The sequence below is a fragment of the Lissotriton helveticus genome, chromosome 1_2 (assembly GCF_964261635.1).
Source record: "Lissotriton helveticus chromosome 1_2, aLisHel1.1, whole genome shotgun sequence".
Classification (NCBI taxonomy): domain Eukaryota; kingdom Metazoa; phylum Chordata; class Amphibia; order Caudata; family Salamandridae; genus Lissotriton; species Lissotriton helveticus.
In genome coordinates, this window is record NC_136058.1 from 458998166 (window position 1) to 459018136 (window position 19971).

Genomic DNA, 19971 nt, shown 5'->3' on the forward strand with positions numbered 1-19971 from the left:
AACCTATTTTTCTCTGAATAATGTTTTGTGTGGAGTTGATTTGTATGGAACCCTAAAAAAGTACAACCGTTCAAAACTGATTTTACTTACCTTTTCTCTGGGAAATGTCCCAGTGTGATATCTAGGCATATCACACTGAGTAGAAAAAGTAATCTAGAATGTAATCTAAAAGAAACCAAAAAGTAATCTGCACAGTAATTTCAATACCTTGACTTACCTGTATTTCAAACAGCTGCATTTTCACTTGCATTACTGAATGTTGGAGCTACTGGCGTTGCAAATAATACTGCTACACCAATAGATGCTGTGGAACGCGATCCATTATTAGGCCAGCCACAAGAACATATGAGGAGGATTTGCAGACGTTTACCCTATCAACCCTCCTTTTAACAAGTTAGATCTTGCTTACCTTGTCCACCAATTCACCAAGAACTAAAACATACAAACAACTTGAGTATGTCTTCGGAATTTGACTTAATAAAACAGTAGGAACATTATACAAAAGGAGTGCAGTTGTAACATTTACTAACAAAACTAAAGCATAGAGAGCAGCTGTCCCAATTTAGGAGAAAAGCTCATTTGTCTCTTTGACATGTTTGCCCTCATGAAACATCTCTCATCGGTTTTCATAAAGCTGGCACGACTGTACTGCTGCTAAAAGAACACGTTTGGGCTCAATGACGAGCTACACGAACCCCAGGGCTTTAGCCTTTTCCATGCTGATGACGGAACCGTTCCGTCATCAGCCGCGGTGGCGCTGTGCTGATGACGGAGCGGTTCCGTCATGGCCCGCCCGACGCGCCTGCGCGGCGCGTTCTATTGAGCGGGCGGGGCCATGACGGAACCGCTCCGTCGTGAGCACAGCTCAACCGAGGCTGGTGACGGAACGGTTCCGTCACCAGCATGGGCGCGCCGCGCGGCCCCCGCCCCCTTAGCGCTGCGGCGGAATAGCCGCCGCAGCGAAGGTGTTAAGAGTTCTGCCCACCATTTTTGTTTTAATCACATCAATAACAAATATAAAAGTCCAATGCCGACCAGCGTCTCTGATTCAGAAGGGTTGGAGCGGCTTTCTAAGTCACGCTGTTAATGTCTCGATGCATATGCGGCCTAACGGTTGTAAATACCGGATCTCTAGACTAATATTAAAAGCACAGCATGAAGGTTTCCAGCAAACTAAGCAAGCGAAAGCATATGGAGCTTGTTAGGAGTTTCCAGATGTGGGCCGATTGCGCAGTCATGCGGGATCTCACAAGTATAGCGAGGCGGTAGCTAGGAGTTAATAACAGGTGAACACACTACGGAGTGAAAGGTAAACAAGGAGCCTGCGGATGGGTCGCAAGGGCAGCGCTAGTCGTTATCTTGCTTCCCACTCCGCATAAAAGCAGAAGCATTTGCAATGCAAGAGGGTTCACATTATTGAAAGTTTGAGATACTGGTGTTGCAAATAATACTGCTACACCAGTAGCTCTAACTTTCAGTAACAGGAGACCTATTGCATTGCAGATGCTGGTTTTAAAAGGTTACATGTCTTAGAGAGTGTCTGCTGTGACAAGCGAGTGGCGCTCAGGAGACAGCAGCAAGGGAAATGGTTAAGAGTGGAGGAGGAGTGGGTAGATGAGGGTCGGACAGGACAGCGAGATCTCACAACAGTGAACAGCGGGAGGGGTTGATTGGGGGAAGAACAGGGTGCTGTGTGCGTTCTGGAAAGGAATGAAAATAAAGCGGCGCCATACTTAAAGGCACTCAAGTGAATGTGGTGCCGTTCATATACAAATAAAGGTGCTAGACCTTGCTATATGTTAAACTGCAGCACTCACATCTTTAAAGATCCAGCGGAAATACGTAAAAACAATGTGCGTCGTGCCCGGCAGGATAAAAACCAGTCAGACTCACGGGGTCTGCTGCGTATCTCTCGCTCTGTAGGCAAGCATTACCAAGGCTGTATTAAACAAGCTGGAAAATAGTGCTCACCTGTGTAAAGTCGCAAGAAAACGATCCAGTCCGGGTGGACGAGCCTAAAGGAGACAGGGCATTCACCAAGAAGCCTCGTTTCCAATAGGGGGCCAGCGGTTAACATAAATAATGACGCCGGCCAATGGGAAGCATGGGCGAGGCTTCAAGTCCCATTCTGAATTCTTATCGACGACAATAGATCTCACAGAGTGAGCAACGCATGCGCTGCAAAACTAGGCAAGACCTAAAAAAGCTGTGAAAAGTCTAATGTATATAGAAAGCCACTGTCAGTATCCTTCTGTCAGCATCCCTCTGTCAGCATCCTACTGTAAGCATGCTTCTGTAAGCACTGTCAGCATCCTACTGTCTGCATACTTCTGTAAGCATCCTGTCAGCATCCTTCTGTCAGCATGCTTCTGCAATCACTGTAAGCATCCTACTGTCAGCATCCTTCTGTGAGCACCGTACGCATCCTACTGTCAGCATCCTTCTGTAAGCACTGTCAGCATCCTACTGTAAGCACTGTCAGCATCCTTCTATAAGCATCCCTCTATCAGAATCCTACTGTAAGCATGCTTCTGTAAGCACTGTCAGCATCCTACTGTCCGCATCCTTCTGTAAGCATCCTACTGTCAGCATGCTTCTGCAATCACAGTAAGCATCCTACTGTCAGCATCCTTCTGTAAGCACTGTACGCATCCTACTGTCAGCATCCTTCTGTAAGCACTGTCAGCATCCTACTGTAAGCACTGTCAGCATCCTTCTATCAGCATCCCTCTGTCAGAACCCTACTGTAAGCATGCTTCTGTAAGCACTGTCAGCATCCTTCTGTAAGCACTGTCAGCATCCTGGAGTTCTGGACTTTTTGGTTCCGTCCAGAGGTGTCAGGGACAACACCCGAAGACCCCGGAGTTCAACCTGTCTCGGTGCACAAACAAACAGAAACACGGGCTTCTCGATGGTGGCGTCAAAGACCAAAGGTTTATTACTGCAGGGACACAGAAGTCACAGAAACTACACATGGGCAGTATCTAGGAGCCTGTTCAATTTGTACAAAGAGGGTTGTTCCTTATATACTAAATATTCTGCTCGGGGCAAATTCTTTACATGTTACCACAGTTCTAAACATTCGTGTCTTAAACAATAAATATTTGGCGTTGCACAGGAATCGTCAACAGTATCTGATGTCAAAACATTACGAATGAGGGGTTCCCACTAGTCCATCATAATCCTATGTCAATTCTTCATTCAAGACCCGGACCGCCTCATCGTAAATTTCGTTACCTCCCCCTAATAAAGGCCCAGAAGGAAAAGAGCAGAGCCAGGTGTGGAAGATAGAAAGACAGGATAAGAGATGTTTGTGGGTCGTAAATGGGCACGGTTACCAGCTTCGGCCGCCTAATCATGATCAGGCCAACGAACACAAGAACCAGTATAGCAGGACTGGCCTCAGGCTGGGGAGGCAGCTCTTGCCGAGTCATGCTGCCACAGCGTTGCTGGCCTAAGGTGCACGTGTCACTCGCAAGGTGAATCGCCGGCTAAAGCCTACGTGTCCTTAAATGAAAAGAGGTCATTGTGTGTCCATTGACTATGTGAGGGCAAGGAATACAAAATGGCTTCCGTGTCCTAAGATGGATGCCATGGGTAGGACAGAAATGTGTTTGTAACTGGAGTGCTCTTGCTCGTAGCATAGCGAAAATACCAGAATGTACTAAATGGATCATTTGCGGTTCACTGATACCAAAATTATGTATTTACGACAATGTTATAAAAACGAGTAAAATCGTCACGGAACCTCAGACCCTCCTTTTGCCCTTACATAGGCAATTACTCAGTCTATATCAGAGTCAGAGTCTAATTCTATGCTCATTAGGTCAGTGACATGTTGTTGTATCATCATCCTGTCTCGTGCCTTTTCTCCAAATGCAGGTGTTTTTCTGAAACAGGTTGCAGCACAGAGACTACATAGAGCGGGACCACACTGGATAATAAGACAGCACGAGAACAGAAATACTAGGATGACACCTATAACCATTAGAACCTTCCATCCCCACGCTGATACCAGAGTCCAAAACCACTCCATGAAGGACCAGTTTCCCTTATCTATGTGTATGGAGTCGGAAATCTTATGTAACTTAGAGATTGCTTCATAGACTGTTGGAGCATTATTAGGAATAAAGACACAGCAGCTCGATTGGATCACTCTGCATACCCCACCTCGATCTGCAAGTATTACATCTAGAACCATACGGTTCTGCAACGTCATGAGACGATCCGCTTGAAGCTCAGCTGTTAAGTTACTAAGGGCACCAGCAGTTTCTGTAATAGTAGATTCAACTACCCGTGTTAGTTGACGAATGTTTCTACTATTGGCCATAGGCCCCCAAAATGGAAGGAAACCTTTGAAAAAGTCTCCAGCTTCTTGACCAGCGGTATCTTCCTTGCTGAAGACACCTCTTGCTACTCTGGTTTTGTGATAATCTGAAGAAGCAGTGTATGTCGGAGGTAACAATCGAGCAATATAACATGAACCTGAAAAGTCAGCAGGCAGCCATGTATATGCTCTGTCCTGACAAATGAAGTAGGTACCCCTAGCAGTCAGAAAGGCAGGGGAGGAGTCAGACGGAAATACGTAAGTCTCAACGCACTCGCTGCTCCCTAGCTGAGCTCTCGGATTTCTCCCATTTCCTTGCAAACAGACCTGACCTCGGTGAGGCACGACCCAAACTGAAGTGGAGCTTTTACGCTTGCTTTCTCCCAAACTAAGGCGATACTCTGTAGAGTTCCAACTCAAATACACCAGTAATTCATCTCTAGGGTAAGATGGAGTGTTATTGACGTCTTTAATCATATCAATAATTCCCTGGACTAAAGCTTTGTTGGCTGAGTTGTATTTAGTGGACCGTGGTGGACGCGGAGGATAGGTCTCAAGGGCATATGAAAAAATGGTCTGAAAGGCCTGAAATGATCCATTGTAGCTAAAAGGCAAGACTAGATAGGGAATGCCTTTATCCATAGTGTGAGGTATCAACCCACACACCCAGCAGTCTGTAGTATTAACTATCAGTTGGTGTTGATGCAAGAGCTGTACAAATGTATTGTTCATAAATTCTGAGCGTCGAGCTTGTTCGTGTTCAGGAAATGAGTGAAAAGAATGCATAGAAGAAACTGTAGAAGTAACAGGATTAAGGGGAGGCACTGTAGTTACTGGCATAAAAATCAAATGTATGCAAAAGATGATTCCACCCACCAACGTTATTAAAACAATTAAAAATGTAACTGCACATTGTATTAGAAAGCATTTGCTGTGAAGTATTCTGTACAGTCTATTTTTGCGAACATAAATTACATTTTCTCGTTGTAGCTCAGGAAGCTCCATCTTCTACGACCGTTCGCGACCACTGATGATGTGTACGTAGATGAAAATGCCTCTATCAGCCCTGGGAGTTCCCAGAACTAACAGAAAGGTCGACCTTGTGTCGGACCCCCGCAGATTCAACTAGGCACACAGCCACGACCCTACGGCTACCCAGACGGCAAGGCAATTTTTAAAACAAAAAGAAACAATACAAAGTATTAGCAAACTTCCTGGCTGGAGGCAATGTATAGCAAATTCAAATCTGAAAATAGGCAGTTTCCTGCTTTATTTGTCCATATTGCGAGAACGTAAGTTGTATCTCAGTTTTGCAGGAGCTGTCTGATCTGGAAACAATGTATTTTCAGCTGACGTTGCAATGTTCACGTTCGCAGATGACAAATGTTCTTTTGGTGCAGATGGCAAATGTTCAGGGTTCAAAAGAGCAGTTTCAGGAGGAGAGTCAGAATTTGGTGAATCCGTGATCAGTTCTGCATCGCTGAAAGGTATGAACCTGGGGATTTGTTCCGTTTCAGAGGCACCGATTCCTTTCTTTACCCAGTTGTCGTAAGGAAGTGGCAGAGGCACACGTTTAGCGTGTGTTGTATGGATCCAATTTCTTCTTCCGGCCACACGAATAGCAGTTCTCGTTGCTAGCAGGACTTGGAACGGGCCAATAAATCTGGGCTGAAGATTTTTCGTTCTTGTAAAATTTCGGATGACCACCTGATCACCCGGTTTCAGCTGATGGCCTGGACTCTCTGATGGCTTTGGCAATGCATCGAAAACCTGTTGGTGAATAAGACTCAATTTAGCAGTCAAGTCGAAAAGGTAATCAATTAACATTGGGTATTCCAGCTGCTTAAATTCTTTCGGTCTAGGTACCCCCCAAACATTTGCAGGACGACCGAAAACTATTTCGTAGGGACTAAGCCCTACTCTAGAATGTACAGTTGCTCTTGTTGATAGCAAAGCCAAAGGCAATGCGTCTGGCCAGGACAAACCCGTGGATGCTTGTATCTTAGCGAGTTTCAGTTTAAGGGTGCCATTGTAACCCTCGACTAAACCCGCGGACTGGGGATGATTTGCACTATGGAATTTTTGCCTAATCCCTAGGCCGGCACACACACTCTGCATAACTTTCCCTACGAACTCACTTCCGTTGTCTGACCAAACAATCCGTGGCATTCCGTATCTGGGGAAGTATTCTTTAAGAAGAATTTTGGCAGTGGATAAGGCAGTATTGTCCTTGAGTGGGTATGCTTCGATCCATCTGGAAAAAGCACAAACTACCACTAGGACGTATTTCAGGTTATTACAACGGTCCATGTGAATGAAATCTAGCTGGATCACTTCAAAAGGGCAGGAAGGAGGAGCGAAGTGACCTGCAGGTGTGGGGATTCCCTTGCCAGGATTATGCATCAAGCATACCATACAATTTCTCACCACTCTCTCTGCACACTTACTAATCCCGTCATTCTTCCAGACCGGAGCCAACATCTTACAAATCCCTTTTGAACTGATGTGCGCTGATCCATGCGCCATCGTTACTACTGCAAGCACATACGCATCAGGTAACATCCAACGCTGTTGTTCCGACAAGTCAATCCAACACCCACTCGAGTCCATTTTACCTGTGCTCTCCCTCCATGCACGTTTTTCCTCCTTAGTCGCCTCTCTCTGAATTTCTTTCACGCTTTCCACTGTGTCTTCACACATTCCAGACTCAGAAATCCATCTTGCAGACGTTGCAACATACATTCTACTCATCATATTTCTAGCTGTCTGTTTTGCAGTTTCATCAGCAAAAGCATTCCCACGACCAACATCATTCGTGATTGCTTTATGAGCACTGCATTTCACAATCGCAACTTCAGTCGGTAAGGTTAGAGATTCCAACAAGTCATTAACTAGCTGACCATGTTGAATCTTAGTCCCATGGGACGTAATGAAACCTCTCTCTTTCCACAAACGGCCAAAACTATGGGCCACGCCGAACGCGTACTGACTATCTGTGAACACATTAACTCTCTTTCCCTTGGCTAAAACGCACGCTCTTGTTAGCGCGATCAATTCTGCAGCCTGGGCAGAATTCTGACTCACTCTTGCAGTCTCTACAATCGTACTCAAAGTCGTTACTGCATAAGCAGCAGTCACATCACCATTCTCCAATTTGAAGCAAGACCCGTCAACATACAACGTGCCATCTGGTTCTGACAATGGAGTGTCTTTTAGGTCGATTCGTCCTTTTGTTTCTTCCTCAGTTCTGAAACAACAGTCGTGTGGTTCGGAATCACTCGACTCTTGACTAGTCGGCAACAATGTTGCTGGATTCAATACATTGCATCTTTTGATCTGAATATGACTAGCTAATAGTGTCAGTTCATAGCCTGATAATCTAGCACTAGTAAGGTGTTGTGTCTTGGTTCGGTTCATGAGTGTATCCACGGCATGAGGAACCATGACTACTAGCATGTTGTTCATTACTAAACCAGCAGATTGTCGAATGGAAGCTGCAGCTGCGGCTGTAGCTCTCAAGCAACTAGGCAATGCTCTAGCTACTGGATCTAATGTTGATGAAAAATACGCACAAGGGCGTTGTTTATCACCAAATTTCTGCGTCAAAACACTCAATGCACAACCTTCTCTCTCGTGGACATAGAGCGTAAATGGCTTACTGTAGTCGGGTGTACCCAATACAGGTGCTGAACACAGTGCATTTCGTAACTCAGAAAAACTCTGCTGACATTCAGCAGACCATGGTACCGGACTTGGAACACCTTTCCCAGTCAAGGCTACCAATGGTTTTGCTAGAAGAGAAAAATTTGGGATCCATTGCCTACAATATGAGGTAATACCTAAAAAAGCACGTACTTCTCTCTGTGTGCTAGGAACGTTCATCTGTGTAATTGCTTTTATTCTCTCTGGGGTCAACTTCCTTCCCTCCTTTGACAAGAGATGACCTAGGTAGGTCACTTCTTGGCAGCAGTATTGCATTTTTGAAGGTGACACCTTGTGATTCAAATCTGACAAGTGATGCAATAAAGAAATCGTAGCTGTTTTGCAAGTTTCCTTGTCATCGGCAGCCACTAGAAGATCATCGACATACTGTACTAGAGCAGAACCATGAGGAAGTACGAAGGAATCTAACTGACTTTTTAATGCTTGACTGTAAATGGATGGGCTTTCACAATAACCTTGTGGAGCGCGTTTAAATCTAAAACTTCGTCCTCCTAGAGAAAATCCGAAAATATCTCTGCTTTCCTCGGCTATCGGAATGCTGAAAAAGGCATTTTTCAAATCGATAACCGAAAACCATGCTGCTGTAGCAGGAATCAACGTTAACAATGCAGTAATGTCTGGTACCACAGGAAACTGTGGGATCACAATTTTATTAACCTCTCTAAGATCAATTACGAACCTATATACTGGAGGCTTTGTAGGGTCAGTTCGTTTCAAAATAGGCAGTACAGGACTATTACAGACATTACCTCTAGTTTCTTCTATAACGTCTTTCTCAATCAGATCATGCACTATCAGTAGGAGCGCACGCTCACCTTCACTAGAGATTCTGTATTGTGGAATTCGTGGAAGTTTGACATTTGCTTTCAAAGTTACTACATAGGGTGGAATTTCCAATAGGCCTACATCATTAGGACCAGTCGCCCAAAGAGTATCAGGGAGTGAACGCAGCTCTGGTGGGAGCGCATCCATCGACAAGTACATCGGAGAGATTATTCTTTTACCCAACGTAAGCTGTACTCCTGCTGGAGAACAGTATAATGTCGCGTACAGGCGTTTTAACAAGTCTAAACCAAGCAGATTTTCGTTACAACCTGTCGTCAAAATCAGGGGTGCTTTCAATTGACGGGGTCCAACAGAAATAGACAAAGGACCAGAAACAGGGTTGTGAACAGGGGCGCCCGAAAAACCTACTGAAACGTTTGTTGAGCCAGACAAAGGTGCGCCAGGGAGTTTAGCATGTATGATAGAACTTTTTGCTGCACCAGTATCCAACAGAAACGGTTCGACTATACCTGATGTTGCTACTGCGACATAAGGTCCACTCTGATCTACTGGTACTGATACTACTCCCTCTCTTTGTCCATGGCTGTCCTAGTATTCACTTTGCTGAATTTCCTCACTAGTTTCATAATAGTCTTCGACATGATACTGTGGAGACCTATTCTGTTGGGCAGATTGTCCATTTCGCTGATCGAAATAATTAGAGGGGCGATCACTTGTCTGTGGAGGCATAGCACCTCGTCCTCGACCTCTAGAGTTTTGCATAGAACTACCACGACCTCTCTGAGCTGCCGCATCATTATTTTGCGCCCGAACTGGACAATCACTCTTATAATGACCTTCTTTTTTGCAATAAGCACATTGATTCCATTGATATTGTGGCCTTTGAAAATTATAATCCGTTCTTTGATATGTCCCTTGCTGCATATTAGTTTGATTCGTGCGAGGCGGATAAGCTTGCTGTAAAAGTACTTTAGTTTTTAAATCTTTCGTCTTTTTATCTGATTTTTCCTTCTCTTCTTTATCCCTATTTTCGTAGTACTGAGCAGTCGCAAGTATTTGCGCAGTCGTAGAGACAGCCCACGCACTTTCAGAATTCTTTAATTTACTACTAAGTTCTGGCAACAGATTGTGCACAAATTTATCAACGAATAATCTCTGGCCTCCTTCTGTGCTCATATCTTGACCACTATGATCCACGAAAGTCTCTTCGAATCTTGTGAAAAAGTCGGAGACGCTTTCGTCTTTCTTTTGTTTGCATGCGGACAATTTATCCCAGTTAACGCGCAATGCTGGCATCAAGGTTTTCATTAAATCGATTATTCTACCAGGCAAATTAGCAATTAGGGGTTCAGGTTTGGAACCACCTACTTGTTGACCATCCGCTGCAATTATAGCTGCCCAGTCACCACCTAGGGCAACTGGATGATTCTCTTTACGAATTTTAGCCCAAATTGGTTGCGGTACTATATTACCAAATAGCAGATCTATGTCAGCAAGATTCAATACACAAGCGTCAACTGTTTGAGCCAACTCTTTGTAGTATCCTGCAGGATTTTTACGCGGATCTGGCAAGGCCTGTTTCACTGCTAACACTTCAGCTCGCTTCCATGGAATATGTATCCAGACTCTCTGGAATTGGGCCGGAGCGGCTGCAATACCAAGGTTTACATTAGCTTGCACAGCTTCACGCCAAATTGGTGGAACCTCTCTCATTGGGTATTGACGATTTTGTTTCGTACTGCGTTTCCCTAACTCTCTTGGTGAACGAAGGGATGAGTCGGTTCTATAACTTAGAACCAGTTCCATCGCTTCTTTTATATTTTGTCCAACTATCATACCTGCAGCAAACTCTTTCTGAACATTAATTAATTCTTCTAGATTTGATTCAGGGTCATCCTCTTTCAATTCCTCACGTAGAAGGAAACACATTTCATCGAACACATATCGTTGTGTCGGTTCATTCCATTGCATAAATGTATCTAATACATCTTGTACATTATATCTTCCAACTTTCGAAACCCACCTAAGAGCAGTGGAATCTAATATTCCTCTTTCTTCAGTACTGGGAAGTTGACTACGCCTCTGTACAGAGTCAGAGGTAGGAGTCTTAATCAGAGTTTTATAGAAGGGAGATAGAATATTAGAGACAGAATCAGTGATTCTCCGACGAACAGAAAGCGGAGTCATAATATTAGCAGAAGCAGTAAATAGAGTAGCAGTTGGAACAGATAGATTAGGAGCAGTAGGAGTAGCAGGAAAAATAGCTTGTGAACTAGCAGGTGTGAGCGACACAGGCATAGGTAAAGAAGCCGGCAACCCTAGAAGAGGGGTTGTCGAAGGAACATTAATATTGACCACAGGAGGTACAGGAACTTGATTCAGGGGAGCGGGAACACCAGGTTGTCCAGCAACCGGTAATTGAACATTCGGTATAGGTGGAGCCGTAGCACCCTGTGCATACGGTGGGGGTGATCGTAACAAGTAAGACAACAGGGGATCCTTTTCAGGGTCCTCTACTATCTTAGCCGTACTCGATGGCAAAGCAGGATAGCACTTGTCTATCGCTAAATTACGCTCTCTATCGGCCACCTCCATCGCTTTCTCAGACTCGTTGAGTTGCAGCTGCCTAGCAGACTGTTCTAAAGTCAACTCTTGCTCTTTCTGTTCTTTCTTTAACTTTTTAATCTTTCTCTGTTTAGATTCTTTTCGCCAATAACGGAAAGAATCAAACATTGCCGGCCGGGCTTTCTTCTTAAACAACCTTCTTTCTAGATTATCGAGAACTTCAGGTTCAAAACTACCATGTAGTGGCCAACTAAGGACACCATCTTTCTCTGTGTAGCGGATCCATATCTCGTTATAAGAGATAGGGCCCACACCAAATTTGCAATATAGATCATAAAGGGGAGTTCCAATCGGAGGAACCAAACATGAGTCCTCCAACTGGGAATCACTGTTGCAACTAAAACAAGACAACATACAATTTGTCCGACTTACCATTTTATAATCCGGAACACAAAACAAACAAGACACAAACAGAAAAGATGCGCACTCGAATCAAGAACTTAGGCCTACCAGAACTGACAAATGTATCGATACCTGAACTGAACAGAATGATTATCGTAACCAGAATAACCAGTGATAATCTTACAGAACTGAACTGAACTGAGAACTAAAAGGATTATTCAAACAGGAGCAATCCTCACAAAATATTTAACTAGCAACCACTGAATACTTAACTGAGGCACTGAAGACGTCACCAAGGAGAAACCCGTCACGTTTCGCCGTACTGAGGACTGCACCTCGGGTCCAAGACAGGGCGACGGTCAAGGCAACGGACCACTGCAGCCGTCTGAACGGGAACCCTCGTGGAAGAGGACGTCGGGGCCACTTTTGCGATATGCCGGGATCGATGAAGTGGGGCGCCTCCCTCTGAAATCTTCACACGAAGCTCCTCGAACTCTTCAGGCTTTTGGACCGGTACCGAATGACGTCGCCCCACGTTGGGCGCCAATTGGAGTTCTGGACTTTTTGGTTCCGTCCAGAGGTGTCAGGGACAACACCCGAAGACCCCGGAGTTCAACCTGTCTCGGTGCACAAACAAACAGAAACACGGGCTTCTCGATGGTGGCGTCAAAGACCAAAGGTTTATTACTGCAGGGACACAGAAGTCACAGAAACTACACATGGGCAGTATCTAGGAGCCTGTTCAATTTGTACAAAGAGGGTTGTTCCTTATATACTAAATATTCTGCTCGGGGCAAATTCTTTACATGTTACCACAGTTCTAAACATTCGTGTCTTAAACAATAAATATTTGGCGTTGCACAGGAATCGTCAACAGTATCTGATGTCAAAACATTACGAATGAGGGGTTCCCACTAGTCCATCATAATCCTATGTCAATTCTTCATTCAAGACCCGGACCGCCTCATCGTAAATTTCGTTACCTCCCCCTAATAAAGGCCCAGAAGGAAAAGAGCAGAGCCAGGTGTGGAAGATAGAAAGACAGGATAAGAGATGTTTGTGGGTCGTAAATGGGCACGGTTACCAGCTTCGGCCGCCTAATCATGATCAGGCCAACGAACACAAGAACCAGTATAGCAGGACTGGCCTCAGGCTGGGGAGGCAGCTCTTGCCGAGTCATGCTGCCACAGCGTTGCTGGCCTAAGGTGCACGTGTCACTCGCAAGGTGAATCGCCGGCTAAAGCCTACGTGTCCTTAAATGAAAAGAGGTCATTGTGTGTCCATTGACTATGTGAGGGCAAGGAATACAAAATGGCTTCCGTGTCCTAAGATGGATGCCATGGGTAGGACAGAAATGTGTTTGTAACTGGAGTGCTCTTGCTCGTAGCATAGCGAAAATACCAGAATGTACTAAATGGATCATTTGCGGTTCACTGATACCAAAATTATGTATTTACGACAATGTTATAAAAACGAGTAAAATCGTCACGGAACCTCAATCCTACTGTAAGCACTGTCAGCATCCTACTGTCAGAATCCTTCTGTAGGCACTGTCAGCATCCTTCTGTAAGCACTGTCAAGAGTCCTACTGTAAGCACTGTAAGCATCCTACTGTCCTCATCCTTCTGTAAGCACTGTCAGCATCCTTCTGTCAGAATCCCTCTGTCAGCATCCTACTGTAAGCATGCTTCTGTAAGCACTGTCAGCATCCTTCTATAAGCACTGTAAGCCTCCTACTGTCTGCATCCTGCTGTAAGAACTGTCCTCATCCTTCTGTAAGCACTGTCAGCATCCTACTGTCCGCATCCTTCTGTGAGCACTGTCAGCATCCCTCTGTCAGCATCCTATTGTCAGCATCCATTTATTTTGTAAGTCTGTGTCAGGTATAATTTGATGTTCACTATCTCACAAATAAATGGTTTTTACGATAAACCAACTATTTTTGTTTACTGCAGGATTTCAGTCTCACAATAGTGAGGAAGATGCACGTTTATGGGATTATCAGGGTCCGGAAAGAGGAGAAAGCAGCTCTTGTGTCGCTTCCGGTAAGCACAAAACCTCTCCGATGTAATGACTGAAAATGAAGCATGAACAGAAGCAACTCTCAGATGGGGGACTCGTGCAAACTTTCCTTCACTCTGGGGTTCAAGGTTCTTGTTTGAAATCGCTCCCACACTTGCACACTATGTAAATGTAAATGTAAATGTAAATGTAGGTGTACTTATATAGCGCAGACCTGTCACCCAAAGGGCATCCTGGCGCTTGCTTAGGGAACCCGTCCTGGTATTCCCCTGTGAGAAACCCCGGTAGGGTGTCCACAGGGTGAAAGCCAGGCATCCCGCCACGAGGGGCCGTAGTGGAGATTAAGCAAGCTATTGCCCAGAGTCGCAGAATGTAGTTCCACTGGGAAAAACCTACAAAATGCGGTCTATAAATGACTTCACAAAGCTCGAGGGCCCGATTCACAGAACTAACTTAAGACAAAATCCTAAACTTACTACCATTTTGGTATTCACAGAAGGCACTTACTCATTTCGATATTCACAGAAATTAAGAGGCCTAACTTTAGGAGTCCTAAATGCCTTCTGTGAATACCGAAAGTCTTAAAGTTAGGATTTTTCTCAGTTTAGGAGTAGTAAAGTTAGGATTCCCAACTTCTGTGAATACCGAAATGAGTAAGCGCCTTCTGTGAATACCAAATGGTAGATATTGAAGGATTTTTCCTTAAGTTAGTTCTGTGAATCGGGCCCCTAGTTTCCTTACATTTTTAGGACAAATCCTTTTAGGGAACTTGTAAAATGGTGGAAGAGAGGCCGGCAAGTGATATGTGACAGGAAGAGAGCACGGAGAGACGATGGAGGGGGAAAGGCCATTTCGCCAAGAGGAGGAGGTATACTATACTCTTGCTGCCCTAGGTTCAAACCTCGGCTTACCCAAGTTGTGTGATATTGCGCACATCAGATTATATCCATCTGGCTCCATTCTCTGACCTGCCAAAAAATCAAGAATATTAAAACACAGGTGTCCCGTAGTTTGATGTCAGTGATATGGACTGTGCGTACAGTAGGGCTGGTGTTGAGTCAGTCACTAGTTTCCATTGAACAAAAAACCTCAAACCTGCTCGACCTCCTAGGGATTTCAGAATTGTCATCTGGTGGCAGCCAGAGTTAAAGCCAAAATTAGGCAAATGAGAAAGTGAGAAACGCTCTGCAAAAAGTCAAGGCGTAAAAGAATATCGCAGTGGGAAGCCTGGGTTGCAGAAGGAATAAAATGCGAACAGGCCGATGAACTCCTGCCACAGCAAGCGTTACCCTGCGGACCGGGTCAGAGCTGGAAAGTGGGAGGTAATTCAGGGGTTACCCCAGGGCCCCTTGCACCCCCCACTGGCACACTTAACCCAGGATCCTCTTCAGCTGAGATGATCTCTCGTTGGTGCCCCACAGCCGAAGTTGAACAAGTCCGAATGCAAGAGTCACATTGCGAGTCCTTTGAGACAATGCGCGCATGTCCGTGATGATGGAGTCAAAACTGATGTGAAAGAGATGTGGCCAGCTCTGGTCTCAATCAATCAATCAGGGGTTTGTTAAAGCGCGACTACTCACCCGTAAGGTTCTCAAGGCGCTAGGGGTGGGGGGGTGCAGGTTCCATTCCATCAAGGAGGGAGTCTGTCGAAGAGCCAGGTTTTGAGGTTTCTTGCGAAGATGGGGAGCGATGTTGTCTGTCTGAGGTGGAGCGGAAGGGCGTTCCATGCTTTGGCCGCGAGGAAGGAGAAGGAGCGGCCTCCCGATCTGGTCTTTCTGGTGCGGGGGACCACGGCGTAGGAGAGCTGGGCTGATCGTAGGGTCCTTTGGGGTGTGTGGAATTTGAGTCGGCTGTTCAGGTATGCTGGTCCGGTGCCGTGGAGGGCCTTGTGTGCGTGGGTGAGCATCTTAAAGGTGATTCTCGCCTCGACGGGGAGCCAGTGGAGTGTGCGCAGGTGCTGGGAGATGTGGCAGTGTCTTGGCAGGTTGAGGACCAGTCTTGCGGCGGCGTTCTGGATGTTCTGTAGCTTGCGGATGAGGTTTTTGTTTATCCTGGCGTAGAGTGCGTTGCCGTAGTCGAGTCTGCTGGTGACCAGGGCGTGAGTGACTGTCTTTCGGTGTTCGAGGGGGATCCATTTGAAAGTCTTACGAAGGAGGCGGACGGTGTGGAAGCAGGAAGATGAGACAGAGTTGATCTGGCGGTCTCAGACGGCACAGGCTGGCCCGCTCCGGCCCGGATGCGTCCACACCGCATATTTATATTTATATGTACCTATTTATCATACAATACAAAGCACGGCTCTCACACCTGTTTATATGTGGAAACAATAGAGCGTGTGCAGTGTCGTGATGGAACAGTCTCTGTTCCGAGGGCTCCGCCTGAGGGCAGCATCTGTAGGAATGTTTTATTGAGACCAAAGGTTTATTCTTCTGGACCTGGTGGGTCACAGGCGCAGACACACTGTGCTTGAGGATGTATCCCCAAACTAAGAGAGCTATTCCCTACAGCACCGTATTGGATAGCCGTCGCTATTGGTTATGGCTACGATTTCACCTTAATACCACACTTCAGAAAATGTGGCTGGATAAGGGAGCGCCGTCTTGTGGCACGTCACTGCTGACGTCACTGGTCGGGACACAGTACTAGGGGAGTGTGGGTGGAAACTTGGGTAGAGCTCTGTATTCATTTCCCCGAAGGAGGGATGTATGACGTTACAATGCACACTTTTACAACGCACACCTTTACAGCGCATTTTTTACAACGCAACATCCATTACAACGCATTCCATTACAACGCATGCCATTACAACGAAATTTTAAAAACTACATTTACAACGCATTCCATTACAACGCATACTACCTTTACAATGCCTACCATTACAACGCATACCATTACATTGCATGTTTGGTAAGTGTTGGATAGTGTAGGGGTAAAAATGACTATTCTCACTCCAGGGGGGTGCAACAGTAGGGTAAGTGTTGGATGGTAATGTTATGCGTTGTAATGGTATGCGTTGTAATGACTGAGTTGTAATGACATGCGTTGTAGTGGTGTGCATTGTAAATGCATGCGTTGTAATGGATGTTGCGTTGTGAAAGTTTTGTTGTAATGGTAGTGCGTTGTAAAAGTTGCGTTGTGAAGGTTGTTTCCCCCGAAGGAGAGAGAATAGTATAACCATTACTCTGTGAGTAGAGCCTTGAAAATATCTCTTTATCCGTTACTCCCTGGGTAGAGCCGTGACTAAAGCTCTGTGTATCCATTACTCTGTGAGTAGCGCCTTGAGTAGAGCTCTGTGTATCCATGACTCTGTGAGTAGCGCCTTGAGTAGAGCTCTGTGTATCCATGACTCTGTGAGTAGCGCCTTGAGTAGAGCTCTGTGTATCCATGACTCTGTGAGTAGCGCCTTGAGTAGAGCTCTGTGTATCCATGACTCTGTGAGTAGCGCCTTGACTAGAGCTCTGTGTATCCATGACTCTGTGAGTAGCGCCTTGAGTAGAGCTCTGTGTATCCATGACTCTGTGAGTAGCGCCTTGAGTAGAGCTCTGTGTATCCATGACTCTGTGAGTAGCGCCTCCAGTAGAGCTCTGTGTATCCATGACTCTGTGAGTAGCGCCTTGAGTAGAGCTCTGTGTATCCATGACTCTGTGAGTAGCGCCTTGACTAGAGCTCTGTGTATCCATGACTCTGTGAGTAGCGCCTTGAGTAGAGCTCTGTGTATCCATGACTCTGTGAGTAGCGCCTTGAGTAGAGCTCTGTGTATCCGTGACTCTGTGAGTAGCGCCTTGACTAGAGCTCTGTGTATCCATGACCCTGTGAGTAGCGCCTTGAGTAGAGCTCTGTGTATCCGTGACTCTGTGAGTAGCGCCTTGACTAGAGCTCTGTGTATCCATGACTCTGTGAGTAGCGCCTTGAGTAGAGCTCTGTGTATCCATGACTCTGTGAGTAGCGCCTTGAGTAGAGCTCTGTGTATCCGTGACTCTGTGAGTAGCGCCTTGAGTAGAGCTCTGTGTATCCATGACTTTGTGAGTAGCGCCTTGAGTAGAGCTCTGTGTATCCATGACTCTGTGAGTAGCGCCTTGAGTAGAGCTCTGTGTATCCATGACTCTGTGAGTAGCGCCTTGACTAGAGCTCTGTGTATCCGTTACTCTGTGAGTAGCGCCTTGACTAGAGCTCTGTGTATCCATGACTCTGTGAGTAGCGCCTTGAGTAGAGCTCTGTGTATCCATGACTCTGTGAGTAGCGCCTTGAGTAGAGCTCTGTGTATCCGTGACTCTGTGAGTAGCGCCTTGAGTAGAGCTCTGTGTATCCATGACTCTGTGAGTAGCGCCTTGAGTAGAGCTCTGTGTATCCATGACTCTGTGGGTAGCGCCTTGACTAGAGCTCTGTGTATCCATGACTCTGTGAGTAGCGCCTTGAGTAGAGCTCTGTGTATCCATGACTCTGTGAGTAGCGCCTTGAGTAGAGCTCTGTGTATCCATGACTCTGTGAGTAGCGCCTTGAGTAGAGCTCTGTGTATCCATGACCCTGTGAGTAGCGCCTTGAGTAGAGCTCTGTGTGTCCATGACTCTGTGAGTAGCGCCTTGACTAGAGCTCTGTGTATCCATGACTCTGTGAGTAGCGCCTTGAGTAGAGCTCTGTGTATCCGTGACTCTGTGAGTAGCGCCTTGACTAGAGCTCTGTGTATCCATGACTCTGTGAGTAGCGCCTTCACTAGAGCTCTGTGTATCCATGACTCTGTGAGTAGCGCCTTGAGTAGAGCTCTGTGTATCCGTGACTCTGTGAGTAGCGCCTTGAGTAGAGCTCTGTGTATCCATGACTCTGTGAGTAGCGCCTTGAGTAGAGCTCTGTGTATCCATAACTCTGTGAGTAGCGCCTTGACTAGAGCTCTGTGTATCCATGACTCTGTGAGTAGCTCCTTGAGTAGAGCTCTGTGTATCCATGACTCTGTGAGTAGCGCCTTGAGTAGAGCTCTGTGTATCCATGACTCTGTGAGTAGGGCCTTGAGTAGAGCTCTGTGTATCCATGACTCTGTGAGTAGCGCCTTGACTAGAGCTCTGTGTATCCATGACCCTGTGAGTAGCGCCTTGACTAGAGCTCTGTGTATCCATGACTCTGTGAGTAGCGCCTTGAGTAGAGCTCTGTGTATCCATGACTCTGTGAGTAGCGCCTTGAGTAGAGCTCTGTGTATCCATGACTCTGTGAGTAGCGCCTTGAGTAGAGCTCTGTGTATCCATGACTCTGTGAGTAGCGCCTTAACTAGAGCTCTGTGTATCCATGACTCTGTGAGTAGCGCCTTGACTAGAGCTCTGTGTATCCATGACTCTGTGAGTAGCGCCTTGAGTAGAGCTCTGTGTATCCATGACTCTGTGAGTAGCGCCTTGACTAGAGCTCTGTGTATCCATGACTCTGTGAGTAGCGCCTTGAGTAGAGCTCTGTGTATCCATGACTCTGTGAGTAGCGCCTTAACTAGAGCTCTGTGTATCCATGACTCTGTGAGTAGCGCCTTGAGTAGAGCTCTGTGTATCCATGACTCTGTGAGTAGCGCCTTGACTAGAGCTCTGTGTATCCATGACTCTGTGAGTAGCGCCTTGAGTAGAGCTCTGTGTATCCATGACTCTGTGAGTAGCGCCTTGACTAGAGCTCTGTGTATCCATGACTCTCTGAGTAGCGCCTTGAGTAGAGCTCTGTGTATCCATGACTCTGTGAGTAGCGCCTTGAGTAGAGCTCTGTGTATCCATGACTCTGTGAGTAGCGCCTCCAGTAGAGCTCTGTGTATCCATGACTCTGTCAGTAGCGCCTTGAGTAGAGCTCTGTGTATCCATGACTCTGTGAGTAGCGCCTTGAGTAGAGCTCTGTGTATCCATGACTCTGTGAGTAGCGCCTTGACTAGAGCTCTGTGTATCCATGACTCTGTGAGTAGCGCCTTGAGTAGAGCTCTGTGTATCCATGACTCTGTGAGTAGCGCCTTGAGTAGAGCTCTGTGTATCCGTGACTCTGTGAGTAGCGCCTTGACTAGAGCTCTGTGTATCCATGACCCTGTGAGTAGCGCCTTGAGTAGAGCTCTGTGTATCCGTGACTCTGTGAGTAGCGCCTTGACTAGAGCTCTGTGTATCCATGACTCTGTGAGAAGCGCCTTGAGTAGAGCT

At 46.1% G+C, this 19971-nt stretch overlaps 2 protein-coding genes across 2 annotated transcripts in view; one reads left to right on the forward strand and one right to left on the reverse strand.

Moving 5' to 3' along the window:
- Nucleotides 1-19971, reverse strand: part of LOC144807732 (uncharacterized) — a 770734-nt gene that overhangs the window by 467361 nt on the left and 283402 nt on the right. The window lies entirely within an intron of this gene.
- The window catches only part of LOC144807728 (zinc finger protein 212-like), a 143817-nt gene that overhangs the window by 73161 nt on the left and 50685 nt on the right, over nucleotides 1-19971 (forward strand). Inside the window, exon 6 of the mRNA XM_078673394.1 lies at nucleotides 13759-13848. Within this exon, the coding sequence (XP_078529520.1) occupies nucleotides 13759-13848 (90 nt within the window). The remainder of the gene's footprint in view (nucleotides 1-13758; nucleotides 13849-19971) is intronic.